At 32.8% G+C, this 27,031-nt stretch overlaps 1 protein-coding gene across 1 annotated transcript; it reads right to left on the bottom strand.

Moving 5' to 3' along the window:
• Positions 1-9,021: 9,021 nt before the first annotated feature.
• LOC137807140 (auxin-responsive protein SAUR78-like) lies at positions 9,022-9,795 on the bottom strand. Its single transcript, XM_068607613.1, has one exon. The coding sequence runs from the start codon at positions 9,722-9,724 to the stop codon at positions 9,359-9,361; it is 366 nt and encodes a 121-aa protein (XP_068463714.1). The 5' UTR covers positions 9,725-9,795; the 3' UTR covers positions 9,022-9,358.
• Positions 9,796-27,031: the final 17,236 nt, after the last annotated feature.

The raw sequence follows: 27,031 nt of genomic DNA, 5'->3' as shown, positions 1-27,031 counted from the left end.
GAATGAATACGTTTGGTAATATGAGTACAAATCACAGTTCATGGCCTGTTTTACTAGTTATTTACAACTTACCTCTTGGATTGTGCATGAAGCGAAAATACATGATGTTGCCTATGATGATATCCGGTCTGAAACAGCCAGGGAATGATATTGATGTTTATCTAAGTCCCCTAATTGAAGATTTGAAGTTAATGTGGGACCAGGGTGTTGAAGTATTTGACGGATTTGCTAATGAAACTTTCAAGCTTCATGCCATGTTATTTTGCACCATCAATGACTTTGCGACATATGGTAACTTATCAGGTTATAATGTTAAGGGTCATAAAGCATGTCCAATATGCGAAGAAGACACTGCTTCTCAACAATTGAAACATGGAAGGAAGACAACATATCTTCGACATCGGAGGTTTCTTAGAAGTCATCATCCTTACTGGAGGTTGAAAAAAGCCTTTAATGGACACCAAGAGGCTAGTGGTCCACCAACTCCATTAACTGGTGTTGAGATTTACGAAAAGGTAAATAACATAGACCATACCTTCGGTAAGTAAAAAAAAATGTCATTTGTGACAAACATTTGTAAGAAGAAATCAATCTTCTTTGATCTTCCATACTGGTCGAGGTTAGAAGTCAGACATTGTATAGATGTAATGCATGTTGAGAAGAATGTGTGTGATAGCTTAATTGATACACTTCTTAACATTAACGGGAAGATGAATGATGGTCCAAATGCTCGTTTAGATTTGATTGAGATGAACATACGAGGCGAGTTGGCACCCATAGAAATGGGTAAGCATACATATTTGCCCCCAGCCTGTTACACAATGTCAAAAGATGAAAAAAATTAGTTTTTGTAAATGTCTAAAGGGTGTGAAAGTGCTACAAGGACATTCCTCAAATGTGAAGAGCCTAGTGTCAATGCAAGATTTGAAGTTAATTGGGTTGAAGTTTCATGATTGCCACATCTTGATGCAACAATTGTTGCCGGTAGCTATTCGTGGGATCTTACCAAAAAATGTTAGACATACCATAACCCATTTGTGCTCATTCTTCTCTTCCATCTGTTGTAAAGTCATTGATCCATCAAAACTAGATGAACTTTAAAATGAAATTGTTGTTATCTTGTGTGAATTGGAGATGTTTTTTCCTTCTTTTTTTGACATCATGGTTCATCTAGTGGTGCATATGGTAAGAGAGGTTAGATTCTGTGGACCAGTGTACTTAAGATGGATGTATCCTGTTGAGCGATATATGAAAATTTTGAAAGGTTATCTGAAAAATCATTATCGTCCAGAGACTTCAATGATTGAAAGGTACATAGCTGAAGAAAGTATTGAATTTTGTTCAGAGTACATGTCAAAAGCAAATCCAATAGGTCTTCCAGTTAATTCATGGCACCACAGGCGTTCTACAAGTAAATGTTTACGTGGTGTGAATATTGTAAGCAAATCTAGATCAGAAGTCTTGCAAGCACATTTGTACATATTGAATAACACAAATGAAGTTATACCTTACATAAAAGCTCATAAAGTCATTGTGAAGGCAAATAACCCAAAACAAGCAGAGAAATGGGTCTTGATGGAACATAATAGAACTTTCATGCCTTGGTTTAAAGATGGGGTGTTCAAGGATTCAACAACATCAAAGACCTTGACCTAGTTGGCTGCTGGATTGAAGTTTGATGTCATCTCATGTAAAGCGTACGAAGTGAATAATTGTATATTTTACACGAAGTCCATGGATGAAAAGAATACAGTACAAAATTCTGGTGTTACTCTTAAAGCCGAGTCAATGCAGTTTTCGACTTCGAAAGATGCGACCCATTAATAAGCATTTAGAATTTTATGTATTACTTTTATATGATTTTAATTCGATGCAAAATAACTAATGTTTGTTACCTAATTTTTTTAACAGAGACATGGATGACGATCAGACTCCAATCAGACCTCGATCCGGACGAGGCAGCAGAGGACCTACTAGATTGAAGCGTCAAACATTTAAACGTGCTACTGGTGAGAAGACACATGCTGACATTGACGTTAACACTAGAGTGGCTTTTGGTTCTAAAGCAGATGAGTTTATGAGTTATCTTGGAGTTGTTTCTCGTGAGAGGCTCTCCATTTTGATTAATTCATGGGATGAGGTGTCATAGGTCAATCGGAACATGATCTGGGAGGATGTTCTAGTAAGTTTTACATTATTATTGTTACCATATAATGCTTTTTAATATTCATTGATTAATTTTAATTTGGTGATGTTATTTTTCCAGTCAAACTTTGAAATTCCTGATGTGGAATTGCTTCGATCAAAGATTATATCCAATATCGGACTTAAAGTTCGTACCTTTAAGTCAAGACTGACTTTGAGATATGTTTTTGGTGACCTTAAAGAAGAAAATTCATGTCTAAAACAAACATATTGATGAAGAGACATGGCGTCTTTTTAAAGAAAGTCGTGAAAATGAGGCTTGGATGGTAAGTGAAGTAACTTAACTATTTTTATTTATATAACATTAATAAGTTTATCTTATTTACTTCACTTTGTTTATTTCAATTATGGCAGGATCGTCGAAAGAAAGCTCAAGAGATAACTTTGAAGAATGTTACCCCGCACGTACTCTCGCATTCGGGGTATCGAAAACTTGAGCAATCACTGATGGTAGAAAAGGAGTAATCTAGACAGGGGACGTCGTCTGAGAATGTGGAAACAGGGGTCACTTCTCCTCCATCACCACCTTTTCGCCATGTAAAATGGAAAAAGGGCCTGAATTAAAAAGTCGGGTGCACCAAGTTTTGAGCAATCCAGGGTTATCATCGAAAAAATTGTAAGTTATTTTTAGTTATTTTCATTTATATTAAAGCACGAATTATATTAAAAACTGATATGACTTTTGTCTCTTGCAGGATTCCTTGGAATCCCAAGGTAATTTTGTTCCTGAAGGTCGTCACGATATTCTGGTTAAAGCAATTGGACGACCTGAGCACCGTGGTCGTGTTCGTGCAGCTGGACAAGGGGTTGGAATTAAACTATATTTTGGAGTTTCACAATGACAGTCATCCTCCTCCTCCAAAGAGAGTGAAACTCAAATGAAAACTAAGATATGTGAAGAATTAATGGAGGAGATGAGAAAAGAGACTGATCGGATGCGGCTAGAGATAAGAAAGGAGAATGATCGAATGCGACAAGAGTTTCTATCGCAACAACTTTGTGTTGAGCCGATTCAACCCCTTGTTAGTCCCACTCCCAAGAGCACAAAGGGGAGTTGTGCGACTCCTACAACATTAGGGGATGATATCATTGAGCAGACGAGGGAATGTGAGCTACTGGTAGCGGCCGACAAGCTTCCTCAGGTGGTGACCCTTGGAAAAGTCTATGAAGAGGCCACCACCTTACATAACGTTCCTCTCTCCCCAGATGTGGCGAAGGTAACAGTTGAAAAAGTACGAGTACCTGATGCTTGTGTTCCACTACCTTCAGATGAGGTAACCACTGTAGTCGATGCATTTCAAACATTCGTTGCCTGGCCCAGACACCTCATTCGATTTATGCCACAACCTCATGTAATAATTTCATTTAATTATATTAATTTATATTTATATTTATATATTACATATAATTTAATACAAATATTCTTTATTTTGTAGAAACCTCTTCGGAAACCAAGTCTGGAGAGGAAGCATGAGGTTCCAGTTGATGATCCTATAGCTTCCTTAGGTCTAGTTGCTAGTCAGATTGGTTATATGATTCATTTTTTCAAATAAAAACTGAACTATTAGTTTTGATGTACAACACAGATTTATTAGAATTTGTAGTTGGAAATAAGGAGCTCAATATAAATATAATTCAATTTTTTATGATGCAAGTATCTTTACCTATATTTCAATTTACTTTATGTTAAATTATCATTGGTTATGCTGTAACTAATAACTTGTAGGTTTTTGCATGGAGTCTGTCTCACTGAGGAGAAGGAAAATGTGTATGGATTCTTAGATCCTACATATACTAATCCCGTTGGACCAAGGTCATATGAGACCCAAACATACATCACTAACACCCTAGAAAAAAAGGGAAAACAAATTTATTTATGCCCTTAATGAGTAAGTTTAATTATATGTCGTCAATTATTACTATTTCATGTTTTAAATATTTACTAACTCTTTTCATGGATGATATAGACATCATTGACAGTTACTTGTCTTATCAATGGTTGATAAGACTGTTGTGTGGTTTTGTTCCCTACACAAGAAGATACCCACAAATCTTAAGAATATCATTGATATGTAAGTACACTATAAACTTAACTCTGTATGTTACTAATTAACCATCTACTAACGAGGTATTTTGTATTAACCAGTTCATGGCGTGGATATAACATCCTAAAAGGTCGATCCAGTTCAAATAATTTGAACCGCATAAGAATAAAAGTTTGTAATTTTTTCTTTCTCTTTTCATTGTTTATCAATATACTAACTTTTACTTTTTATTCAATTATAGTGTAATAAACAACCAAGAAACTATGAGTGTGGCTATTACTATTGTAAGACTAGGTGTTAAAACTGGTTGAAAAGAGGTAACTTGAAATGTTAAATCATTTTTATAATTCTTGAACATATATGTATTTTAAAACTAATTTATGTCAACTATATTTTGAAATGTAGTTATTCGTGGAAGAAATACCAATGAGTTCGGAAGCCATATCATATGTGAGACATTCTTGGTCCACATATTTCATAAATTTTTATAACTCTAGGATAGTTGATCAATAGTGTAGGGATTATATGTAATTTGATTAGTGTTTGTAATGTACATTTTGATCAATATATATTTGATTATCTGAATTTATGTATTTGTCTGGCTGAGTATATATAATTGAACAAGTTAATTTATATGGGATTAACACTAAAAAAAAACCACTATTTACAAGTGCGACTATTTACCAAAGTCGCATTTGTAAATCCAGCGCATGATTTACAAATGCGACTATTACCAAAGCTGCATTTGTAAATGCTATACCCCTAAACCCTGTCACCTGATTAAGAAGCATATACAAATGCGACTACCAGAAATAGCCGCTCTTATAAATAGTATTTACAAATGCGGCTATATAGCTGCATTTGTATCTCTTTGATTTATGAATGCGTGTTGATCAAATACGGCTTTATAGCCGCCATTGTAAATGTAAAATAGCCGCCATTGTTTAGCATTTTTACGCTAGTGAGTCTATCTTAGCAAGAGTTTGTTGGTCTTGTTTAGACCACCCGCTATCGGACCATTAATAATATATAAGTTGATGCAAATCTCACCTTATAAGTCGATTTTATGAAATTGAATTAGGCTTAAAGTCAACGTCTCAATATGTTTAATATTTTTACATATCATATTTATATATATAATTTTTGACAATCCTCAAAAATAAAGAGGTGATGACATATCTTCTCAAATTTATGATAAATCTGATGGAAATTATTGAAACAACAAATACATAAATTATAAATTACGTAGAATATAATTTATTTTTATTTTTTTATCAGCAAATAACAATAAAATTAAATGGGTCCAATTCTTAATGATCCAACCCTTAAAAAAAATAGGTCCACTTCACGAAGAATATAATTTATAATATATTAATAAAAGTTTAGAACATATAAATAAAAATCTGTAGTATATAAATAAAACGAACATCAATTATACTAATATTAATTTAAATAAGTCTTAAAAGAATATCAGTGTTAGATTGATCAACACATAAATTAATATATTTAATTTTATCAATTTTTTTTTAATTCTAATGTCGGTTTCAAATATGTTGACCATCTAATTAACACTATTATTTAGCAGCTAACTCAAACATGTTCGTAGTTTACCACTTTTCTCTTTTCTTCCAACTCTGTTTTCCCCCTTTGTTTTATGCCCATCTTCTCCCCTTTTTGTTTTTCCTTGTAGAGTATTCTAATGGTGTATTTTTAATTCTAAAGTTTCTAGACAAAAGATACAATATAGCTGGCAGGTTGCTAACTACTTCATCTTCAAACTTGTAATTGGCAAAGTTCAAACCCCACCCTTTCCCCAACCCAAAAAAGAAATAAACCTTTCAAGACAAAAACAATGACTGTGCCAAATGCCAACTATTAATTATATTGCAGTATATACTGTCATATAAAAACTGTAATTTATTTGTACAACCAGAATTATAAGATAAATTCTAAATAGTTGACAATATAAGATAACTAGAGTTTATTTAAAATGCTGATAAACAAAATTAAAATGATTTTTTCTTTAAAACAAGTAAATTAGAGTATATACTCATGATATATAGTTTATAGTAGACATGTTGGAATCCTAAAGGTCAAATCTGTTTCATCAATATCCAAGTTGTCTTGCTTAACTCCTCATGATAAGGTATAGTTAAAAATTTATAAGTTCATATAAATATGTGATAAATTTAAAATAAATAAATTGATAGTTTTCAAAAGTATATTTCTTTTTAAAAGTTAAAACTTTTGATGATAGATGAACCGGTGATTTTATAATTAATCAATTTGTCATTTTATCTTTTGGTAAGTTAGTTCATTGATCTATTTCTACGGGAGCATTATTTGTCTATAGTTTCAACCATTTTTTTTATGTAACATAATTAAGTATTATAAATGTGAGTTGGAGATTGGTTAAAAGCATAAACCATTAGGGGGATAACCACCTAACAATTTCTGATGTATAGATCAGTCAAATCAAATTACATTTCTCAGTCTATTCTTTTACTAATGGGTCACAATCGCTTGAGGGTTGATCACTTTGTCACCCTAATGGGATTACTTGATTATCAATAATATATATGAAAAAATATATTTTTTTTTTAAGTATGAATGGTTGAAGGTTAACAATGCATAAAGGTTCAACAACTTTGATTACTAAGCTCACTATAAACTATTTGAATTTGAATCTAGAGAATAATAGATGTAATTTCTTCAACTGAGTTAGAAATCTACTGATTGTAACTTGGAAAATATTTTTCTGTTTCTGTTTTTTTGCAATTATACAAGAATCATAATTTATATATAGACGGTAATATAGTTCACAACCCTTGCTTCTTATTCGTTGTTTGCTGATAAAAAAAAACATTTTCACCCTTAAAACTGTGTATTAGATCTTCATCCACAAAACTTAGAAGTGCGTACTTGGGCAACAACTTTTACATGATTATGGTATGCAATTCCTAAGAAGTGGATTTAGGATGGTTTTCCAGACACAGTATTTGTCATCTTAATTCCTTATTTTACAAGTACAAAAACACACATTTATAAGATTTTTGGTGAAACACCATACAAATATTGTTATGGTGGGGCTGTAATTGAAGAGGGGCTTTTATGGGGTGGCAATGGCAGCTTGGCAACGCGTTTCACCCATCTTAATTACAGACACTGATGCGTGCACTACTATAAATAAACGACTAAATTTCGTGTCATCCACTTAATGTCCAATTTAAAGTCCTCAATCAGGATAACCAAAAGCTACGTTTCTTTTTCTTTTTTGGTTCACTAAGGTCAGCAATTGCCCACAGGGAGCGTGTGAGAGCGTAATGTGAAAAAACAAAGGCATCTCTAACAACCCAATCATTTGTATGCAAAAGTATGCATATCTCTGCCAGACACTAATATATCTCTTCCTTACAACCCTTAATTTAACAACATTTTTCAGACCCTCTCCTTTATTTATATATTAAGCTCATCCACTTTTTGAATGCAAAACCTTTGAATTCTGCTGTTTGCATTCTTAAAAACGGTTGACTTCACTGCTGTCTCAGAATATGAACTTTTTTTCTGCAGCTGCCTCTGCCTGCAGATTTCCTATATTTTATGTGCAATACATTTTTTGGAATTATTATATATATTTATGTGGGTGTGGCTTAGATGCACCACCATGTTCTCTACCCCAGCTAACAACCAAGATACAGAAATTTATTTCCTTGACCAACCCATGAATGTTTTGGTACAGTGACTTGTAATTAATGCAAAATTTCAGATTTTTCAGCAGAAGGGGACGTAGGTTCTTCAATGTCAAATAGAAATGATGACGCAAGGCTAAAGTCACTCATGTCTGGTTGGGTAACATTTTAATTAATTGAGGGACCCACCCCAGAGGCAGTATATAGTATATAGTAATTCTTTAACTAGTATATATATCTTGAGGAATATTCATGTATTATTTTTTAACAAGGAAGCTACTATTAAATTATTACCAACAGGAACTGGGTTGAGTTGTGAAAAGATATACAACTTTTAATTGTGGGGTTCAGTTTTGAAAAGTTAGAACATGGTAAATTTAAGCCACAGCAGAAACCATTGAAGTTTTAGTTACAATAATTTATGATTTGTTGAGACATTATTATTCTTATTTGTATGAAAAATTATACAAAATGAAGGTATAAATATATCCTTTCTCATAAATTCTTGTTGGAACTGTTTGTACTTTGTGCACAACGCATGTTACCTTGTCCCAGATAACTGTAGATGATGTAACTAGTGAATGATCAGGGTTTCTGCAATGAATTTTCAACTGCATAGATGATAGCCATAAAAAAAAATTGATACATTAAATCTAGAAACATAAAAAAGTTTGCATCGTTATTGAACGGACAGTCCAGTGATGAATATATGAAGGAAAGTAAAGTGTGAGACCATACATGAGGGGCCAATGAATCAGTCTCATGGCATCTTGATGAAGTAGGAGAGTAGTCACCATGTCAGCTTCCATTTTCTTTAATTAGCAAAATAAGTCTCTCTCGACCAATTTGTAAGCAGTTCCAATAATGCTCTTTTGTTATAACCAAACACCCACTTCGGGAATCTGATGAAGAGCTTCCAAAATTGAAGCTTTCAATGCGACATATGATGATTCGTGGACAAAAAAAGTTTCGGTGTCGTCCCAGTCACATTCTACTCTGACAGCACCACTCACATAACATAACATAACATTTATCTAACTAAAAAACAAGCTCATCCAAGGTAAAACAAGACACATTTTCCCTTGAAGAAGAAATGAACAATTAATTAACCATTTCACTTACACTTACACTTACATTGATTGGAGCCTTCATCAACTCAACCAAACCACTACAACCAACTCAACTCAACATCCATCCCCCACCACATCGCCAAAATCTAAATTATATGATAAAACCGATATTTACTAATGCATCGACCTTACTTAAATTATTGACCACATTTATGGATGAATGTTAGTTATTACAGCTATCAAATTACAGTCACAAATAGAGACGGAAGTATTATATGTATACATATAAATATAACATTATACGTTGTTTTCTTTTTTCGATTTTCTTAATGTGGCATTAGCATTTGGCTTAGCAGGCATAGAAGTCCACGAGTTCGTTGAGAGACTCGGGTTGTGGGTCGGCGTTATCGAGCATCCAGAGCAAGTGTTCGAAGAGGACAACCTCGCACGCGACATTGATGGTGTCGTCTTGGTGGTCGGAGTCGTCGCGGGACCTCTCCACGAGTTCCCGGAACACGGGGTTGTCGAGGACACCGGATGAGACCCGGTAGAGGCGCCGGGACTTGCCGACGTAGACGGCGTGGAGGTCCGATCTGGAGGAGGACTCATCGTCCGCGACGGCGCTGGTGCTGTGGCGGCTCTGCTTGCCGTTACCGAATGAGTTCCATTTCTTCAGCACTGATTTCAGCTTCATTAGTTTTCCACCTTTCGCCATTATGTCAAATCGTGAAGATTGAAAATAAGAAGAGAGAATGAGAGAGAATAAGAGAGAATGAAAGAGAGTGCATGTGGGAAAAGGAAGGAAGGAGGAAGGCGCGAATATAAAGGGGGTGGGGAGGGGTAAAACGGTCAGACAAATGCGATATAAGTGGGGCCACTGGTGTGGGACCCACTATTCAAAATGGGAGAATTCTCCCCTGTGTGTGTAAGATAATGATGGATCTTAATTTTGGCACTGAACTCAACATTGGCTTCATTTTCGTTTACTTCTTTTTCTGTATTTTTGTGATGTCTTTCAATTTTCATTTATCCTCATCAATAATTTAATTCGTAAAATTACATAAATGATGTAAATTTTTCTTTAAATTATTAAAATAAGCTAGAAAATATTTTTTTTTATATAAATAGATACATAATCACAACTTTGAAAAAGAAATTATAAAAAAATCATATTTGAAAAAATGTTATCAAGAAGTTAAAATATTCTTGAGTGACTGTTGTTTTTTTTTATCAGCATCTTGAGTGACTGTTATCATATTTTTTACAGACTTGAGTTCTAGACTTGAGTTGTATGAATTTATAACCACTACCTTAACTTAATGCTTAATTCAACAAAATTTTCATTCTTCAGATCCATTTTTTCATATTTTTAAAAATAAATCAGATTAACCTTTTTTATTTAAAAATTTATTATATTAAAGAAAATCACTCATTAAAAAGATTAATGATACTCTAATTTCTTTGAGAAAAATCTCATTTTAAAATATTAAATATATTACTACAAACTTAAATTAATAATAAAAAAATTCCATCAGATTATACATGCAATAGAAATCATGTATACCACAAAAATAAAAACGAAGGACAAAATTTGAAGAGAAAAGAAAAAATTGTCTCTATTAAAATCTAAATAAGGTGAGATTGATAAAATCCTTTCTACCTTTTAGACCGCGTACACTAAAAGAGGAAAACATAGTTTAAAAACTTGAAAACAATAAAAAATTTATTATTTGAAAGAGATTTTGAATTTTATAAATTAATAATAATTTTTTCTATTTATAACTTAAAATAAATAAACTATTCATTTAATAATCGTAAGTTCTCTCATTATATTCATAAAAGTAATTCTTTTTATATATATATATATATATATATATATATATATATCCATACCTACTTTAAACATAAAGTTAATATCTATTATTTTCTTCTTTTTAACTTATTACATTTATCATATTTTTATTATTTTCTCCTTTTCTCATTAAAATTTATTTAGAATTTAATTTCTATCAACTTTTTTCTCATACACATATTATTTATTTACCTTAAAATAAACAATAATAACCAAAAAATTGGAGAGAGAGATGCAAAATAATTATTTTTTTTATAGCTAATAAAACTAAAAAAATAGAAATAAAAAGTTAGAGATTTTATATTTTAAAGACTGAAAGCTAAATAAAAATTTAGCTGAAACTAAAATAAAAGTTTATACATTTTCTAAAACTTAACATCATATTTAAAATATGATAACTTTTATGAAGGGCTTCCAAAAGTCGTTGTCCTTTTAACCAACAGTGTAGTCATTGGTGCTGAAAATTAAATGCTTGTATAATTTATCGGCTTCAATAACACACCTGTAAAAACTTTAGTTACTCAATTCCAAGTTTAAATTTCTTCTTTAAAAATATTCTTAATTAAATTTTAAGCACTTTATAAATTTATCTATTTTCAATTTTTAATAAAAAATGTTCTATCAAGTATTTAAAATAATTTTTATTTTATCTAAGTATCTTATTATTTGATTTTTACTATCAAGTATAATATAACTGTTATCTTTGTCTTTTTGTTTCTAACTTATTAGAATAACTTGTATCTTTAGTCTCCAATTATCTCTAACTTGTCACTTTCTTACTTTCTTCTTCAAGAGTGAATTAACCAACTAGTTGAAGAAAATTGGAGAAAGAATGTGTGAATTGACCAATGAATTAGATATGAGAAAAGGGCAAATCTTTTAAGGGACAATGCCTTCCCAAACTTTTTTCTCTAAATTATATATATATATATATATATATATATATCATCCACAAACATTAAATTATTTTTGACTCCTCAAAAATTAATTTCAAACTTTTGTTTATCCTAAAATTATTTTAATATTTTGGTTACTCCAAAATTTTCAATCAAGTTATTGTAAAAATATTGAAAATAATCTTAGAGTATGAGTGATATAATTTAAATGACACATGAATATTTTATTATTCAAATAAAATGAGTTATAAATAGAAAATCCAGTTATTTAGGTTTCATTTTAAAAGAATCACCATCTCTCTTAAAACTTCTCTTTTCCCTTTTTATCTCTTTTGTCTAAGATTCTAACCTCTCCACTCATCAGCTTAACTATCACAGTTCACCATTAAACTCCTAACAATAAATACTACAAGACTGCTCGATCAAAATCTTTGATAAAGTAAGTTCATTTTTTGTATTCTCTTTGAGTCAAATTTTGAACTTGTTAGGTTTATCTCTATCTAGGCTTTGCATGTGACTCTTTTAGCTTCAAGGTTAATCTTTGTTAGCTTAAGGTCCTAGTGATAGTTAGATTTTTATCAAGACTGTGTGATGCAGGTTAATCTACCCTTAACCTTTTGATAGATTGGGAGCTCTTAGTGAGCATCTGCTCAAGTTCAGGTAATGGAAGCTAGTTTTAAATTTTCTATAGAACCCTAAGCTAGAATATCTGGATGTGGGGTTGACATGGTCATTAGTCTCAAAATTTCTTGCAGGATTGTTTGTTTTGAGTACATTAGAATTTGATTGAAATTAGAATGTGAAATTTTAGATATGGTAAATCTTATAAAATTATATTGTTTTTTATTTGAATAAGTAAATGAAGGTAATTAAATAGTTTGAAGAATCACTTAAAGGATAATGTTGCTGAGTATTGGTTGTTTTGATGTTGATATAGGGTAATTATCCAACTCTAGTAGGGAAATTGTTACTTTGGTTTAGAATATTTGATAAAATGACAATTTGAATGAAAATATGAGGTACTCTCGAGTTCATTTTTGCTCAAACAAGATGAGATCTCGTTCAAGCAAAACTGGGGTGATTTTTTAGGTACTTTCTAGTTATTTTCACTCAAACCAAATTTTTTTCGTTCAAGCAAAAAATTATAGGTGCCCATTGGTTCATTTTCGCTCAAACCAAATTTGTTTCATTCAAGCCAAAAAAATTTGGTGCACGTTAGTTCATTTTTGCCCAAACCAATTTTTTTTCACTCAAGCCAAAAATCTTGGGTAGACGCTGGTTCATTTTCACCCAAACTAAATTTTTTCGCTCAAGCCATATTTAAAAAAAATGAATAAATAAAATTTAAAAATCATAGTTTATTATTTCTTATTGTTGTTAAGTGAATTTTGAGATATATTTGGAGTGTTTAAAAAGTTTAAAATATAATGTGTTTGAATGGTATTGATGTGTTAAATGAAGTAAGCACTGAGGTGAAAGTGTGATCAATACATAATATTTTTAGGAAAGAAAATACCGTATTGAGATTTTATTAATGTGTGTTGATTTGTGAGTATCTTGTGAATGAGACGGTCTTGACTCTACTGATATAACAAAATCATATAGATGAAGTTAATCAGTTGGTGAGAGTCGAAGGAGATTCATTTGACTGAGTCTGAGGTTTGAAAAAACTGATGAGAGCAGATCATACGGATTTATCCTATTATATGAGATTATGAGATATTGAGATGATTATGTGCATGAATGTGTGGGTTCACAGTGAGTAGTATGACAAACATAGGTCTTTGGATGCTAATTTCAATAGCCGAGTCTTCCAAAAGTAGAGTCAAGTGTCTGAGTACGTAAGTCAGTACAAATCTGACAGGATTAATGTTGATGTGAGTTGATTTTAGGATTGCACATTTTATGAGTTACTCTTTTGTTTATGAGTTTTTGTTTTAAGAATAATATGGTGAGAAACCCAAAGAAGATTCCCATTGGACACGAACTTAACCAAGTGGTTAAGTAAGTGTGAAGGTTCAATTCTAGAGGCCAAAGAGAAAAACACAATATGGTGATTATGGAAATGAAAGGAACATAAGATGAAGAAAGACAAGTGATAACTATATTTAAAAGACAAGCATGATATCCTAAAGAGGAATGGAATGGATGGCGCAAAAATAAAGATAAAAAGAGGAAGGGATGAGGAAAACTTATGGAAGAAGATGTTAGAAAGTATGGCTTTAAACTAGAGGGGGGTGAATGGTTTAAAGAGGGTTTTCGCAAACTTTTAAGTCAAGAATGAAATTACTTCGCGAAACACTTGAATCAGAATTCAGTTTGCCAAAACACAAAGCAAATAAGCACAGCACCAGAAAAACAATCGGTTGTTTCGCAGAAACAATCAGTTGTTTATACCAGTTCACAAATATAAAAACTGAATTTAAAGAGATTAATGATAGAGAGAATGCACACAGAGGTTTATACTGGTTCACTCTAAGCCCAGAGCTACATCCAGTCTTACCAAAAACCACTGGGGAATCCACTAAGCAATCAACCCTAGATCACTTACAACACAACCAAAGAAGTGACCTTGATCCCCTCAAGACACACACTTCCTTTGGTCCAGCACAACACCACTAAGAATGCTGATCTTGATCCCCTCAAGAACACACAACACTTCTCAGCAATACACATAGAGTTTCTTTCAACAGTACAAAGGATTACACTTGTTACAGAATAAATTTGAAATCAATACAAGATGAAAATCCTATCTCACACTCTTTGATCAATGCAATCTCTAAGCAATTCTCAACTTTTCAAAAACTCATTCTGTATAAACTCAAATATGTTTTTATGTATAAAAACAAAGTTGTTTGTTGCATAATCTTAACAAACTATTAATTGCATTTAAAGATTGGTCAAAACATTAAAAACTGGAGCGTAAATAGTTAGAAAATCATTCAATGCTCAGTCAAAGCACAAAACAATTTTCTGCTATGGTCCCAAAACAAATAATCGGTTGTTTCCACGAATCAATCGGTTGTTTTGGTTTGACAACAAGTCAACCATCAAAAATAGTTTTCAACCTTTCTAAAAACACATAAGTATAAAACAATCGGTTGTTTCGACAAAACAACAGGTTGTTTTTCACTTAGTTTAAAAAACACTTTTCAATTAAAAGGTTTGAGAATGCTTATGCTTTGGATTCAATCAAGAGTGGATTTACATATAAATTCTACCCTAGATCCTATCTAAAGACAGCTAAGCAACAACAAGCACATTCAGCCTTTCATCAACCTTCAAAGTGTTTGGATTCTTCAAAGCTTGAACACACTTGGTTCAACAGAAGAAGGGTTGTCACACCACTTGGAGAAAGAAGGCACTCCAAGATGAGTGGTGAAATAGCCGCAACTTGAAGTGCTCACACTCTTAAGGTAATACCCACAAAGGAGAGCACTCAAGTTTCACTAAACAATCCCGTAGAGTTTCTTTACTATATCAAAATTCAATGTGTCAATACATGAGCCAAGGAACCCTTGATATAGGAAGGAGTGACTTGGAGAGCAAGATGAGTGAAGGGTAAAATGGGGAGTGGAGAGGGGCGACCTAGGATGTTGACCAAGGTCAATGCCACCCCTAGTCCTAGCTTCTAGAAGCTAGGGCTACCATCCTAATCTAATGGACTTGGCACAAGCCTAATTTGATAAGTACACCCCTCTTTTATGCTATATGAACCCTACTTTACTGAAATTAAAAACAAAGAGACTAGGTGGTGCTAAGCTCCCATTGCTTGGGCTTTGCTCTTGGTGATATTCAAAGGAATGATGGGCTCTGAGGCACTGGCTAGTGGTTGGTCCTGACCTAGCCCTAGATCCTGTGTCATACTTTGGGTCATCCTTCTGGAAGGTTGAGCTTGGTCAAGAGATGCTCTATCTCTTAGGTCTTCATCATGCTCTTCGGGTGGGAGAGAATTCGTCCACGAATTTGCAACACCCGCTGAGAAAGGAGTTAGATCACTAACATTAAAAGAATGACTCCCTAGATATGTGTTAGGTAAATCTAACTCATAAGCATTATCATTGATCCTTTTGATGATCTGGAAGGGGCCATCACCACAAAGTAGGAGTTTGGACTTCCTTTGAGTAGGGAACCAATCCTTCCTCAAGTGAAGCCAAACTCAGTCCCCAGGTTCAAAGATCAATGTTTTGTGTCCCTTATTGGCATGTTGCGCATACTTGTCTGCCTTCCTTTCGATTTGGCGTTTGATGTGTTGGTGCAAATTTTAATAAAAGATGCTTTTTCAAAACCATCCTTGCAAAAAACCTCATCAAGTACAGGAATAGGAAGTAAGTTAAAGGGTGTGAAGGGATTAAACCCATACACAACCTCAAAAGGGGTGAAGTAGTAGAGTTAACTACTCGGTTATAAGCAAACTCAATATGAGAAAGTAATTCCTCCCACACCTTAGGGTTCCTAGAAATAAGGCATCTTAACATTTGGGTCAAAGTTCTATTTACCACTTTTGTTTGACTGTCAGTTTGGGGATGGAAAGTAGTAGAAAATAAAAGTTTAGTGCCATGTTTTCCTCATAATGTTTTCCAGAAATGACTCAAGAACTTAGAGTCTCTATTAGATACTATACTTCTAGGAAGCCCATACAATAGAATAACTTCCTTAAAGAAGAGATTTGCAATATAACAAACATCACCTACTTTGTGGCATGGAATAAAATGGGCCATTTTGGAAAAGCGATCCAATACACAAAGATAGAATCCATACCCTTAGATGTCTTGGGAAAACCTAAAATGAATTCCATAGAAATGTCTACCAAGGCATGTCTGGGATGGGAATAAGGATATATAAACCATGAGGTTTCACCTTAGACTTAGCCTTCTTACATGCTATGCACTTAACACAAAAGCTATATATGGATTTGTGCATGTGGGGCCAAAAGAAATGTTCATGCAATGTATCTAAGGTTTTTGCTACCCTAAAGTGTCCCATTAAACCACCCTCATGTGCCTCCTTTACAAGAGATTGTCTCAAAGACCCTTGAGGCACACAAAGTCTTTTCCCTTTAAAGAGAAAGCCATCATGTATGAAAAAGTCCTTGTGGCCACCCTTTGAGCACTCTTGAAAGATGAGAGAAAAGTCAAGGTCATCTTTGTAAATTTCCTTGATGTGATTGAATGTCCAAGACATTAAGCAAGGTATGCCTTTTAGAAAGAGCGTCCACCACCACATTAGACTTGCCTTGCTTATGTTTGATCACACAGGGAAATTTCTCAATAAAATCTATCCATTTGGCATGTCTCTTGTTAAGTTTGCTTTGCCTTTTCAAATATTTAAGAGATTCATGATCATTATGTATCACAAGATCTTTTGGAAAAAAAGTAGTGTTGTCAATTTTGCAAAGCCCTAACAAGAGCATAAAATTATTTATCATAGGTGGAGTAATTGAGATGACTCCCTTTAAGTTTCTCACTAAAATAAGCTATGGGTGGCCCTCTTGAAGGAGGATACCTCCAATGCCTATGTTAGAGGCATCACACTCAATCTCAAATGTTTTAGCAAAGTTGGGGAGTGTTAAAATGAGTGACTTGGTTAATTTATCTTTCAAGGTTTCAAAAGCATTTGCTTGTTCTTGGCCCCATTTGAACACTACATCCTTCTTTACTATCTCATTGAGAGGTGTAACAATAGTACTAAAGTCTTTCATAAATCTTCTATAAAAACTAGCTAATCTATGAAAGCTTAGTATTTCACTAATATTGGTGGGTGTAGGCCAGTTTCTAATTACTGCCACCTTTTGCTCATCAACATGCACCCCTTTGGAACTCACTACAAACCCTAGGAATTCTATATGGTCTATGGCAAAGACACATTTTTCCGGATTGGCATACAACTCATCTTTCCTAAGGGTTTCTAGAACTTGCCTAACATGCACTTTATGGTCTTCTATGTTCAAGTTGTAGATAACGATGTCATCAAAGTAGACTACTACAAACTTTCCTATAAAAGGTCTTAAGACAAGATGCATCAGCCGCATGAAGGTGCTCGGAGCATTGGTTAAGCCAAAGGGCATGACTAACCACTCATACAATCCAAACTTGGTCTTAAAAACGGTTTTCCATTCATCTCCCAGTTTAATCTGGATTTGATTGTATCCACTTTTAAGATCAATTTTGGTGAAGACTTGAGACCCATGTAACTCATATAACAAGTCATCTAATCCAGGGATATGATGCTTACACTTGATGGTTATGTTATTTATGGCGCGATAATTCGTACACATCCTCCAACTCTTATCCTTTTTAGGGACAAGAATGACAGGCATAAAACAAGGACTCATGCTATCTTGGACCCACCCCTTGGCTATTATTAACTCCCCGACTTGTTGTTGAATTTCTTTGGCCTCAATTGGATTGGTTCTATATGCAGGTCTATTTGGTAAAGAAGCCCTAGGAATGAAATCAATTTGATGTCCAATGCCTCTTAAAGGAGGTAATCCTTTAGGAGGCTCTTGGAACACATTTTGAAAATCCTTTATCAAAGGATCCAAACATTTATAACTATTTACTATCGACTCAATCTTTAGGTTTTTCTTAGGATAGGTTATAAAGATAGCCTTGCGAGCCAACATTACCTTTTTGACCTCTTTGGAGGAGATGAGAAGACTTTTCTTAACACTTTTTCTTTTTCATTTTCTCTTTTCTCTTTCATTTTAACTTGGTCTTCATTAACCTCTTTTGGAGAGAGAGACTTTAATATGACCTTATGCCCTTGGAAGGTAAAAGATATTTTATTAGCAAGGCCATCATGTAAATTTCTTTTATCAAATTATCATGGCCTTCCTAATAGAATGTGGGTCGGTTCCATTGGCACAACATCACACAAAACCTCATCTTTATATTTTTCAATGGAGAAAGCTATGAGGACTTGTTTATTGACAATTATTTCTCCCTCTTCACTAAGCCATTGTAATTTGTAGGGCTTTGTATGAGAGATGGTGGTTAATCAAAGTTTATCCATCACTCTTGTACTTGCCACATTTGTGCAACTACCCTCATCTACAATTAGTGAACATAATTTGTTATTGATAAGGCATCTTGTATGAAAATATTTTCCCTTTGACTTTCATCAAATGGTTTTTGAGTTTGCCCAAACATGCACATTACTATTACAAATCACCTTCACAAGGTAAATCATAATTATCTTCACTTTGGCTTTTTGAAGAGGTAGGGGACCTAGACCTTGAGGATTGGGAACTATGGTCACTCACTACAACCCCCTTTTTACCATCATTATTCTTTTGGTTGGACAATTTGTAGTTATGTGCCCAAAACCTAAACATTTAAAACATTTTATACTTGAGGTTTGGGTGGGTGACTTAGGGTTAAAGGTGGAAGGTTTGTCTTTAGAAACTCTTTGGTTAGAAGCGGTTTCTTTTGAAAAATTGGAAGGAATTTTTTTGTAGAAATTTTGTTTTTTATCCTTCCATGAAGATTTGTAGAAGCCATATTTTTTAAATTTGTTTTCTTCAAAAGTTGTGATTCCACCTTGATGGCTAGGTGAACCAATTTCTCTAAAGAATAGTACTCATATAACTCTACAATATCTTGAATTTCTCTCCTTAAACCACTCACAAACCTAGATATCTTTGACTCTTCACTATCATGCATATTAATTTTGGTCAAAGTAGTTTCTAAGTCCTTAAAATATTCATCTACCGTCCTAGGTTCTTGATGAAGCCGTTGGAGCTTCAACAAGAGTTCCTTCCTATAATGAGGAGGTACAAACCGTGCGCGCATGCATAACTTCAAATCGTTCCAAGAGACCACGACTGACCTCTTGTTTAGCTCAATGTCCATTACAGTTTGATGCCACCACTGCATGGCATAATTTAAAAATTCTAGGAAAGCTAACTTAACCTTTTGGTCCTCTTGGACCTCATACACATTAAAGATTTGTTCTACTTTATCTTCCCATCCTAAATACACATTATGATCACTTTTCCCACTAAAACTAGGTAATTTAATAAAAGGAAATGAAGGCTTTGGTGGTGGGTGTTGATGGTGCCTCTCTTCAAAGTTATGCAATCTTCAATCTTGGTCTTTTTCTCAACTCCCATAGTGTGTGTAGCTTCTAGTAGCTCTTCTCGGTTCCCATCTCCTTTCTCTATTTGTCTCTCTTGAGCCTCTTCTAATCTTTGCAACCTTTCCACTAATTGACTCATTTCCTCTTCTTTTTGGGCCAAACTCTTGGTGTCCGCAAGCTCTCCCAAAAGATATGCCTTTTGAGGAGATTGTGGCTTTGAAGATTCTCTTGAAGACAAATGAGCCATAATTTGCACAAAAAGAAACAAATAATTAGTGAAAAATAACAATCTTATCCACTCAATTACTTGTATCACTTGGCTATTTATTAAAGGAGGGAAAAATTGTAATGCACTCAAGAAAGATTTACACTCTACAAAAAACAATGTCTACACTTGGTAGTAAACACTTCAAGTGAAAGATGACAAAACTCTTACACTTGCTCACCAAAGATCCCCACAACAAAAACTTAAGAAATATTTGAAGACAACCAAGAAAAGATAAAAGAAAGAAAGCTAAACCAAATAGGAAAAAAGATAGTGACAAAACTTTTAGAAGACAAACAAGAAAAGCACTTTAAAAAAATACTAAAAGAAACTTACTTAAACTTTAATTATGAAGGTTTGAATGTCCTTCGAAATTGTGAAAGCAAGAAGGATTAAATTCCACAAGTATGAACACATTTGCCATATACTTAGAATCCTCTTTAGTAATTTGCAATGTGAAAGTTGAAATGTGAATGCTCACAATTTCTTTTTGTCTTTGTTTTTATGGATTCAAAATTTCCATATCCTTTTTCCATGCATATTTTTAATTCACTTTTCAATTTTCGAAAAAGATATAGGATTGGGATTCAATTCATATGAACACTTGCATTTTATGTTTCGAATTAAATCAACCACTACTTAGATGAGGTTGTAGGTGATAGAGCTCCTTAGTGAGCATCCAGAGGAACAAATGTTTTTATTTGAATGTTTTGTTTTTAATACTTTGTGTATATATTAAAATTCCTATGAAGAGATATATTTTGAGATACAATAAGAAATATTTGTATTTGTTTATATGTTAATTATATATTGCTTGCATATTATTTTATTAAATATGGGTAAAAATAGGGATGTAACAGTTATGACACTAGATGGATGGACATAAGTAATGATCACGTCATCTCGTTGATGAAAAAAATCAACAACAAAGTATTCGAACCAAAACAAAGACATTTTGTCTTTAGAAACTCTGGTTAGAAGTGGTTTCTTTTGAAAAATTAGAAGGAAAAGTTTTTATAGAAATTTTGTTTTTATCCTTGCATGAAGATTTGTAGAAGCCATCATTATGAGTATTTTTGAAATTTATTTTCTTCAAAAGTTGTGATTCCACCTTGATGGCTAGGTGAACCAATTTCTCTAAAGAAGAGTACTCATATAACTCTATAATATCTTGAATTTCTCTCCTTAAACCACTCACAAACTAGCTATCTTTGACTCTTCACTATCATGCATATTAATTTTTGGTCAAAGTAGTTTCTAAGTCCTTAAAATATTCATCTACCATCCTAGGTCCTTGATGAAGTCGTTGGAGCTTCAACAAGAGTTCCTTCCTATAATGAAGAGGAACAAACTGCGCATGCATGCATAAATTTAAATTGTCCCAAGAGACCACGACTGACCTCTTGTTTAGCCCAATGTCCATTACAGTTTGATGTCACCACTGCATGGCATAATTTAAAAATTCTAGGAAAGTTAACTTAACCTTTTGGTTCTCTTGGACCTCATACACATTAAAGATTTGTTCTACTTTAGCTTCCCATCCTAAATACACATTAGGATCTCTTTCCCCCCTAAAACTAGGTAATTAAATAAAGGGAAAAGAAGGCTTTGGTGGTGGGTGTTGATGGTGCCTCTCTTCAAAGTTATGCACTCTCCAATCTTGGTCTTCTTCTCGACTCCTATATTGCGTGTAACTTCTAGTAGCTCTTCTCAACTCCCATCTCCTTTCTCTAGTTTGTCTCTCTTGAGCCTCTTCTAATCTTTACAACCTTTCCACTAATTGCCTCATTTCCAAACTCCTCTTGGTGTCTGCAAGCTCTCCTAAAAGATATGCCTTTTGAGGATATTGTGGCTTTGAAGATTCTCTTGAAGACAAATGAGCCATAATTTGCACAAAAAGGAAAAAAATAATTAGTGAAAAATAACAATCTTATTCACTCACTCACTTGTATCACTTGGCTATTTATTAAAGGAGGGAAAAGTTGTAATGCACTCAAGAAAGATTTGCACTCTAAAAAAAACAAGGTCTACACTTTGTAGTAAACACTTCAAGCGAAAGATGACAAAGCTCCTACACTTGCTCACCAAATATCCCCACAACAAAACTTAAGATAGATTTGAAGACAACTAAGAAAATATAAAAGAAAGAAAGCTAAACAAAATGGAAAAAAAGATAGTGACAAAGCTTTGAGAAGACAAACAAGAAAAACACTTAAAAAAAAGACTCAAAGAAACTTACTTAAACTTTAATTATGAAGTTTTGAATATCCTTAGAAATTTTGAAAGCAAGAAGGATTAAATTTCACAAGTATGAACACAATTTGCCATATACTAAGAATCCTCTTTAGTAATTTGCAATGTGAAAGTTGAAATGTGAATGCTCTCAATTTCTTTCTGTCTTTGTTTTATGGATTCAAAATTTACATATCCTTTTGTCATGCATATTTTTAATTACTTTTCAATTTTAAAAAAAGATATTGTATTGGAATTCAATTCATATGAACACTTGCATTTTATGTTTCGAATTAAATCAACCACTATTCAAACAACTTGTAATTTGTTTTTTAGCTCTTCACAATTAAAATCAAAATAAGTAGAATGGATTTAAGATTCCTAAAACACTAAGAACATAAAACTCAAGAAAAAAAAGGTAAGGAAAAAATTTGACACAAAAAAAATTCAAAAGCAGAATTTAAAGTGTTTAATGAATGAAAAGCGAAATTGTAAATGACAAGGAATTAAAAGATGGAATTTAAATTGCTTGAAGATAAAAGCAAGAATTGAAATATGTTGAAAATTAAAGGCAAAAATCAACTCAACAAAGATAAACACAATTAAATCCATGCGCTGAATACCACATGATGTGATTTAATTTTAGGATGCACATTTTATGGGTTACTCTTTTGTTTATGAGTTTTTGTTTTAAGAAGAAATGGTGAGAAACCCAAAGAAGATTCCCACTGGACACAAACTTAACCAAGTAGTTAAGTAAGTGTGAAAGTTAACTTCTAAAGGGCAAAGAGAAAAATACAATATGGTGACTATGACGATGAAAGTAAAGTGCAGAAATGGAAGGAACATAAGATGAAGAAAAACAAGTGATAACCAAAATTAAAAGACAAGCATGATATCCTAAAGAGGAATGGAATGGATGGCGCAAAAAGCAAGATAAAAAGAGGAAGGGATGAAGAAAGCTTATGGAAGAAGAAGGGTTGTCACGCCACTTGGTGAAAGGAGGCACTCCAAGATGAGTGTGTGAAAGAGCCGCCACTTGAAGTGCTCACACACTCAAGATAAGAGCCACAAAGGAGAGCACTCAAGTCTCACTAAACACTCCTACAGAGTTTCTTTACTATTTCAAAATTCAATGTGTCAATACATGAGTCAATGATCCCTTTATATAGGAAGGAGTGACTTGGAGAGCACGATGAGTGAAGGTTAAAATGGAGAGGGGAAAGGGGCGACCTAGGGTGTTGACCAAGGTCAATGACGCCCTCAGTCCTAGCTTCTAGAAGCTAGGGCTACCTTCTAGAAGCTAGGGCTACCTTCTAGAAGCTAGGGCTACCTTCCTAACCTAATGGACTTGGCACAAGCCCAATTTGATAAGTACACCCCTCTTTTATGCTATATGAACCCTATTCTACTGAAACTAAAAATAGAGAGACTAGCTGGGGCTCAGCTCCCATTGCTTGGGCTCTGCTCCTGGTGATCTTCCGAGGAATGATGGGCTCTGAGGCACTGGCTAGTGGTTGGTCCTGACCTAGCCCTGAATCCTGTGTCATACTCCGGGTCATCCTTCTAGAAGGTTGGGTTTGGTCAAGGGATGCTCTATGTCTCAGGTCTTCATCAAATGTGGATGATGAATGTGATAGACACTTGATGTTTTTGTGCAAATTATGTGAATTTGATGGATTATGCAAGTTATTAAAATTCAAATTTATATTAGAATTCTTAAAAATAACAATCTTACCATGTGATTTGTTTTGTATATTTTTTCTTTAATATGTGATGATCGTGTTAGTTTACACGGGAGCAGATGAGGTTGTAGGTGATAGAGCTCCTTAGTGAGCAGCCAGAGGAACAAATGTTTTTATTTGAAGGTTTTGTTTTTAATACTTTGTGTATATATTAAAATCCTATGAAGAGATATATTTTGAGATACAATATGAAATATTTGTATATGTTTATATGTTAATTATATATTGGTTGCATATTATTTTATTAAATATGGGTAAAATTAGGGATGTAACAATTATGACACCAGATGGATGGACATAAGTAATGATCATGTCATCTCTTTGATGAAAAAATTCAACAACAAAGTATTCGAACCAAAATATAAAATATTTTTGAGCACTAACACTACAAGAAAATCATTAAATTAGATACTATTTTAGAGACAAAAAATAATTAATTACTATACTAACTAAATTAGATATTATTTTAGAGACTGAAAAATGATTGGTATCTAAAGTGGTTTCTATTATTAATAAAAATTTATAATATAGTTTCTAAATTGGTATCTAAATTAGCTACCAAGGTTTTTGCTACTAATAGTTTAGATTCTAAATTAGTCTCTAAAAGACTAATAGAGACTAATTTAAAATATAAGTAATTAGTAGATAAAATCTTAGTAGCTAACGATTAAATACCAATTTAGAAACTACTTTATAATTTTTTTATTAATAATAGAAACTACTTTAGATACCAAACTAATTTAGAACCTAAGTAATTAGTAGATAAAATCTTAGTAACTAATGATTACATACCAATTTAGAAACTACTTTATAATTTTTTATTATTAATAATAAAAACTATTTTAGATACCCATAATTTTTTAATTTATAAAATGGTCTTTAATTTAGTCAATATAGTAACTAATTATTTTGGTCTCTAAAATTAGTTACTATTTCACAATTTTCTTGTAGTGTAGTAGAAGGACAATTATGTTAGCAAAACATGATGTTTTGATTTGATAATGATTTTGATGGTGGTTTCACCTCTTGTTGATGGTTCTTCTCTCTAATTCTCATTTTCTAATATGATTGAAATGTAAAACATGAATCAATCTCTTAATATAATCTTAAGCATTCTTGTATTTAAAAACCGCTTTTTTATATTTTTAAACATTATAATCTATTATTTTAAGTTTATAATTGATTATATCAAGTTAGACCAAATTTGAATTTCCCTAATTTTACAAATAATTAATTATGAACAAAGTCAATTATACCAGCTAAATCTAAAAAAGCTTGTACATTCTCGAAGTGATTCAATTTTTTTTTAATTACATGAAGAACATAATAATTGTTTATGTTTATTATAATAATTATATCAATAAGTAACCATATAACTCTTTTAAAAAATAAACTATCTCTCATTCATTACAATTTTCACTCATTACAATTTTTCCATGCTTATAGGGAAAGAGAACTTTGTTATTTCAGAATAGAGATATTATGAGAGTACTATAGATTTATATCTTGATTTAAAAAAATAAAAGTGCTCAACATTTATCAAAAAGGATGATCATGTTATAAGTTTTTCATTGTAAATTTATCATATTTTAAAAGATATTTTTTCTTTTCTTTTGTAATATGTATTGATATCTTTGTACCAATGTTTTATGTGTATGACAGATAATTGAGTGTCATTAACTTTGTAAATCTTCTTGAAGTGGTTTCATGGTGTGTTTTGTATTTCTTGTTCTAATTACAAAAATATTTTGTATGATTTAATAATTTATAAATTTTAGTGAAAAATTAATCTCAAGTAATCTAGATTGACTGAATTTAGATTTAGAAATAATAGAACTAGTATAAATTTTTTTGATATTCTGTTTTTTTATCTTTCTCTCATTATCTATAATTATTTTTTATTTTCATTGATTAGTACTCTTAATTTCTCTTATAATTGATAGTTTAAAAAAATCTATTTAAAGTTTAAAAAAATATTTTTAAAAGCAATTCACATACCTATTGATTATTTTTAAGTCATTTACAAAATTTTAATAGAAACTCAATTAAAAATAGTTAAAATTATAATATACTTAAAATATGATCAAGTTGCTCAAATGTTTTATAAGACTATTTCCAAATTATTTCATATATTAATTTAATGTTGTGAAATTCCCTTAATTTCATTACACTAAATATTTAAGATTACATTTATGATCTCTGTTGGAGTTCCAATGAAAGAAAGGTTGTTTGGGCTTCTTGGAAAAAGGTGTGTAAAACTCGCGAGGCTGGTGGTCTCGGTATCATTGACTTAAGGACTTTTTAACTTGGCGTTACTCGATAAATAGATATGGCGTTTGGGGTTGGTTAAGGACAATTTGTAGAAGGAGATTCTAGACTCCAAGTATGGGGGGTAGAGAAGTTTGAGAGAGGGAGAGAAAGATAGCAAGGACTCTCTTTGGTTGAAAGATTTGAAGGAGGTCTGGAGTTAGGAGGGTTGGGGTCAGAATTTTGAAGAAGCCATAAAGTGGAAGGTCGGTATTGGGAAGGATATTTTGTTATGGGAAGACAATTGGGAGGGTAGTGGTGCTTTGAAGAGTGTCTTCCCGAGGTTGTTTCCCTAAGCTTGTCAAAAGCTTCTATGGTGGCAGAGCTTGGGGATTGGAACAACAAAATTTAGGACTAGAATTTTTTCTAGAGGAGGAGTTTTTTTTAATGGGAAAAGCAATTAGAGTGTCTACTTTCTCAGATAGTCCAGGGTGTGAGTTTTGACTTGAAAAAGGAGGATAGATGGGTTTGGAAGGATGAGGAGGCGCTAAGGTACATGATTAAATTTGCTTACATCCGTCTAAGGGGGGCTCGAGAAGGGAAAAATGCTACTGTGTTTAAGTAGTTTTGGAGGTGCAAAGCTTTACCTTCTACACTAGTTATTGTTTGAAGGTTGCTGGAAAATAAGCTAGCCACTAAGGCTAAC

Source organism: Phaseolus vulgaris, chromosome 3, assembly GCF_000499845.2.
Source record: "Phaseolus vulgaris cultivar G19833 chromosome 3, P. vulgaris v2.0, whole genome shotgun sequence".
Taxonomy (NCBI): Eukaryota; Viridiplantae; Streptophyta; class Magnoliopsida; order Fabales; family Fabaceae; genus Phaseolus; species Phaseolus vulgaris.
The sequence above is the reverse complement of the archived record's forward strand: the minus strand, read 5'-3'. Positions and strand labels throughout refer to the sequence as shown.

Bases quoted from the DNA above. Each gene is read 5' to 3' on its own strand.
- LOC137807140 (XM_068607613.1), bottom strand. From the start codon at position 9,724: ATGGCGAAAGGTGGAAAACTAATGAAGCTGAAATCAGTGCTGAAGAAA.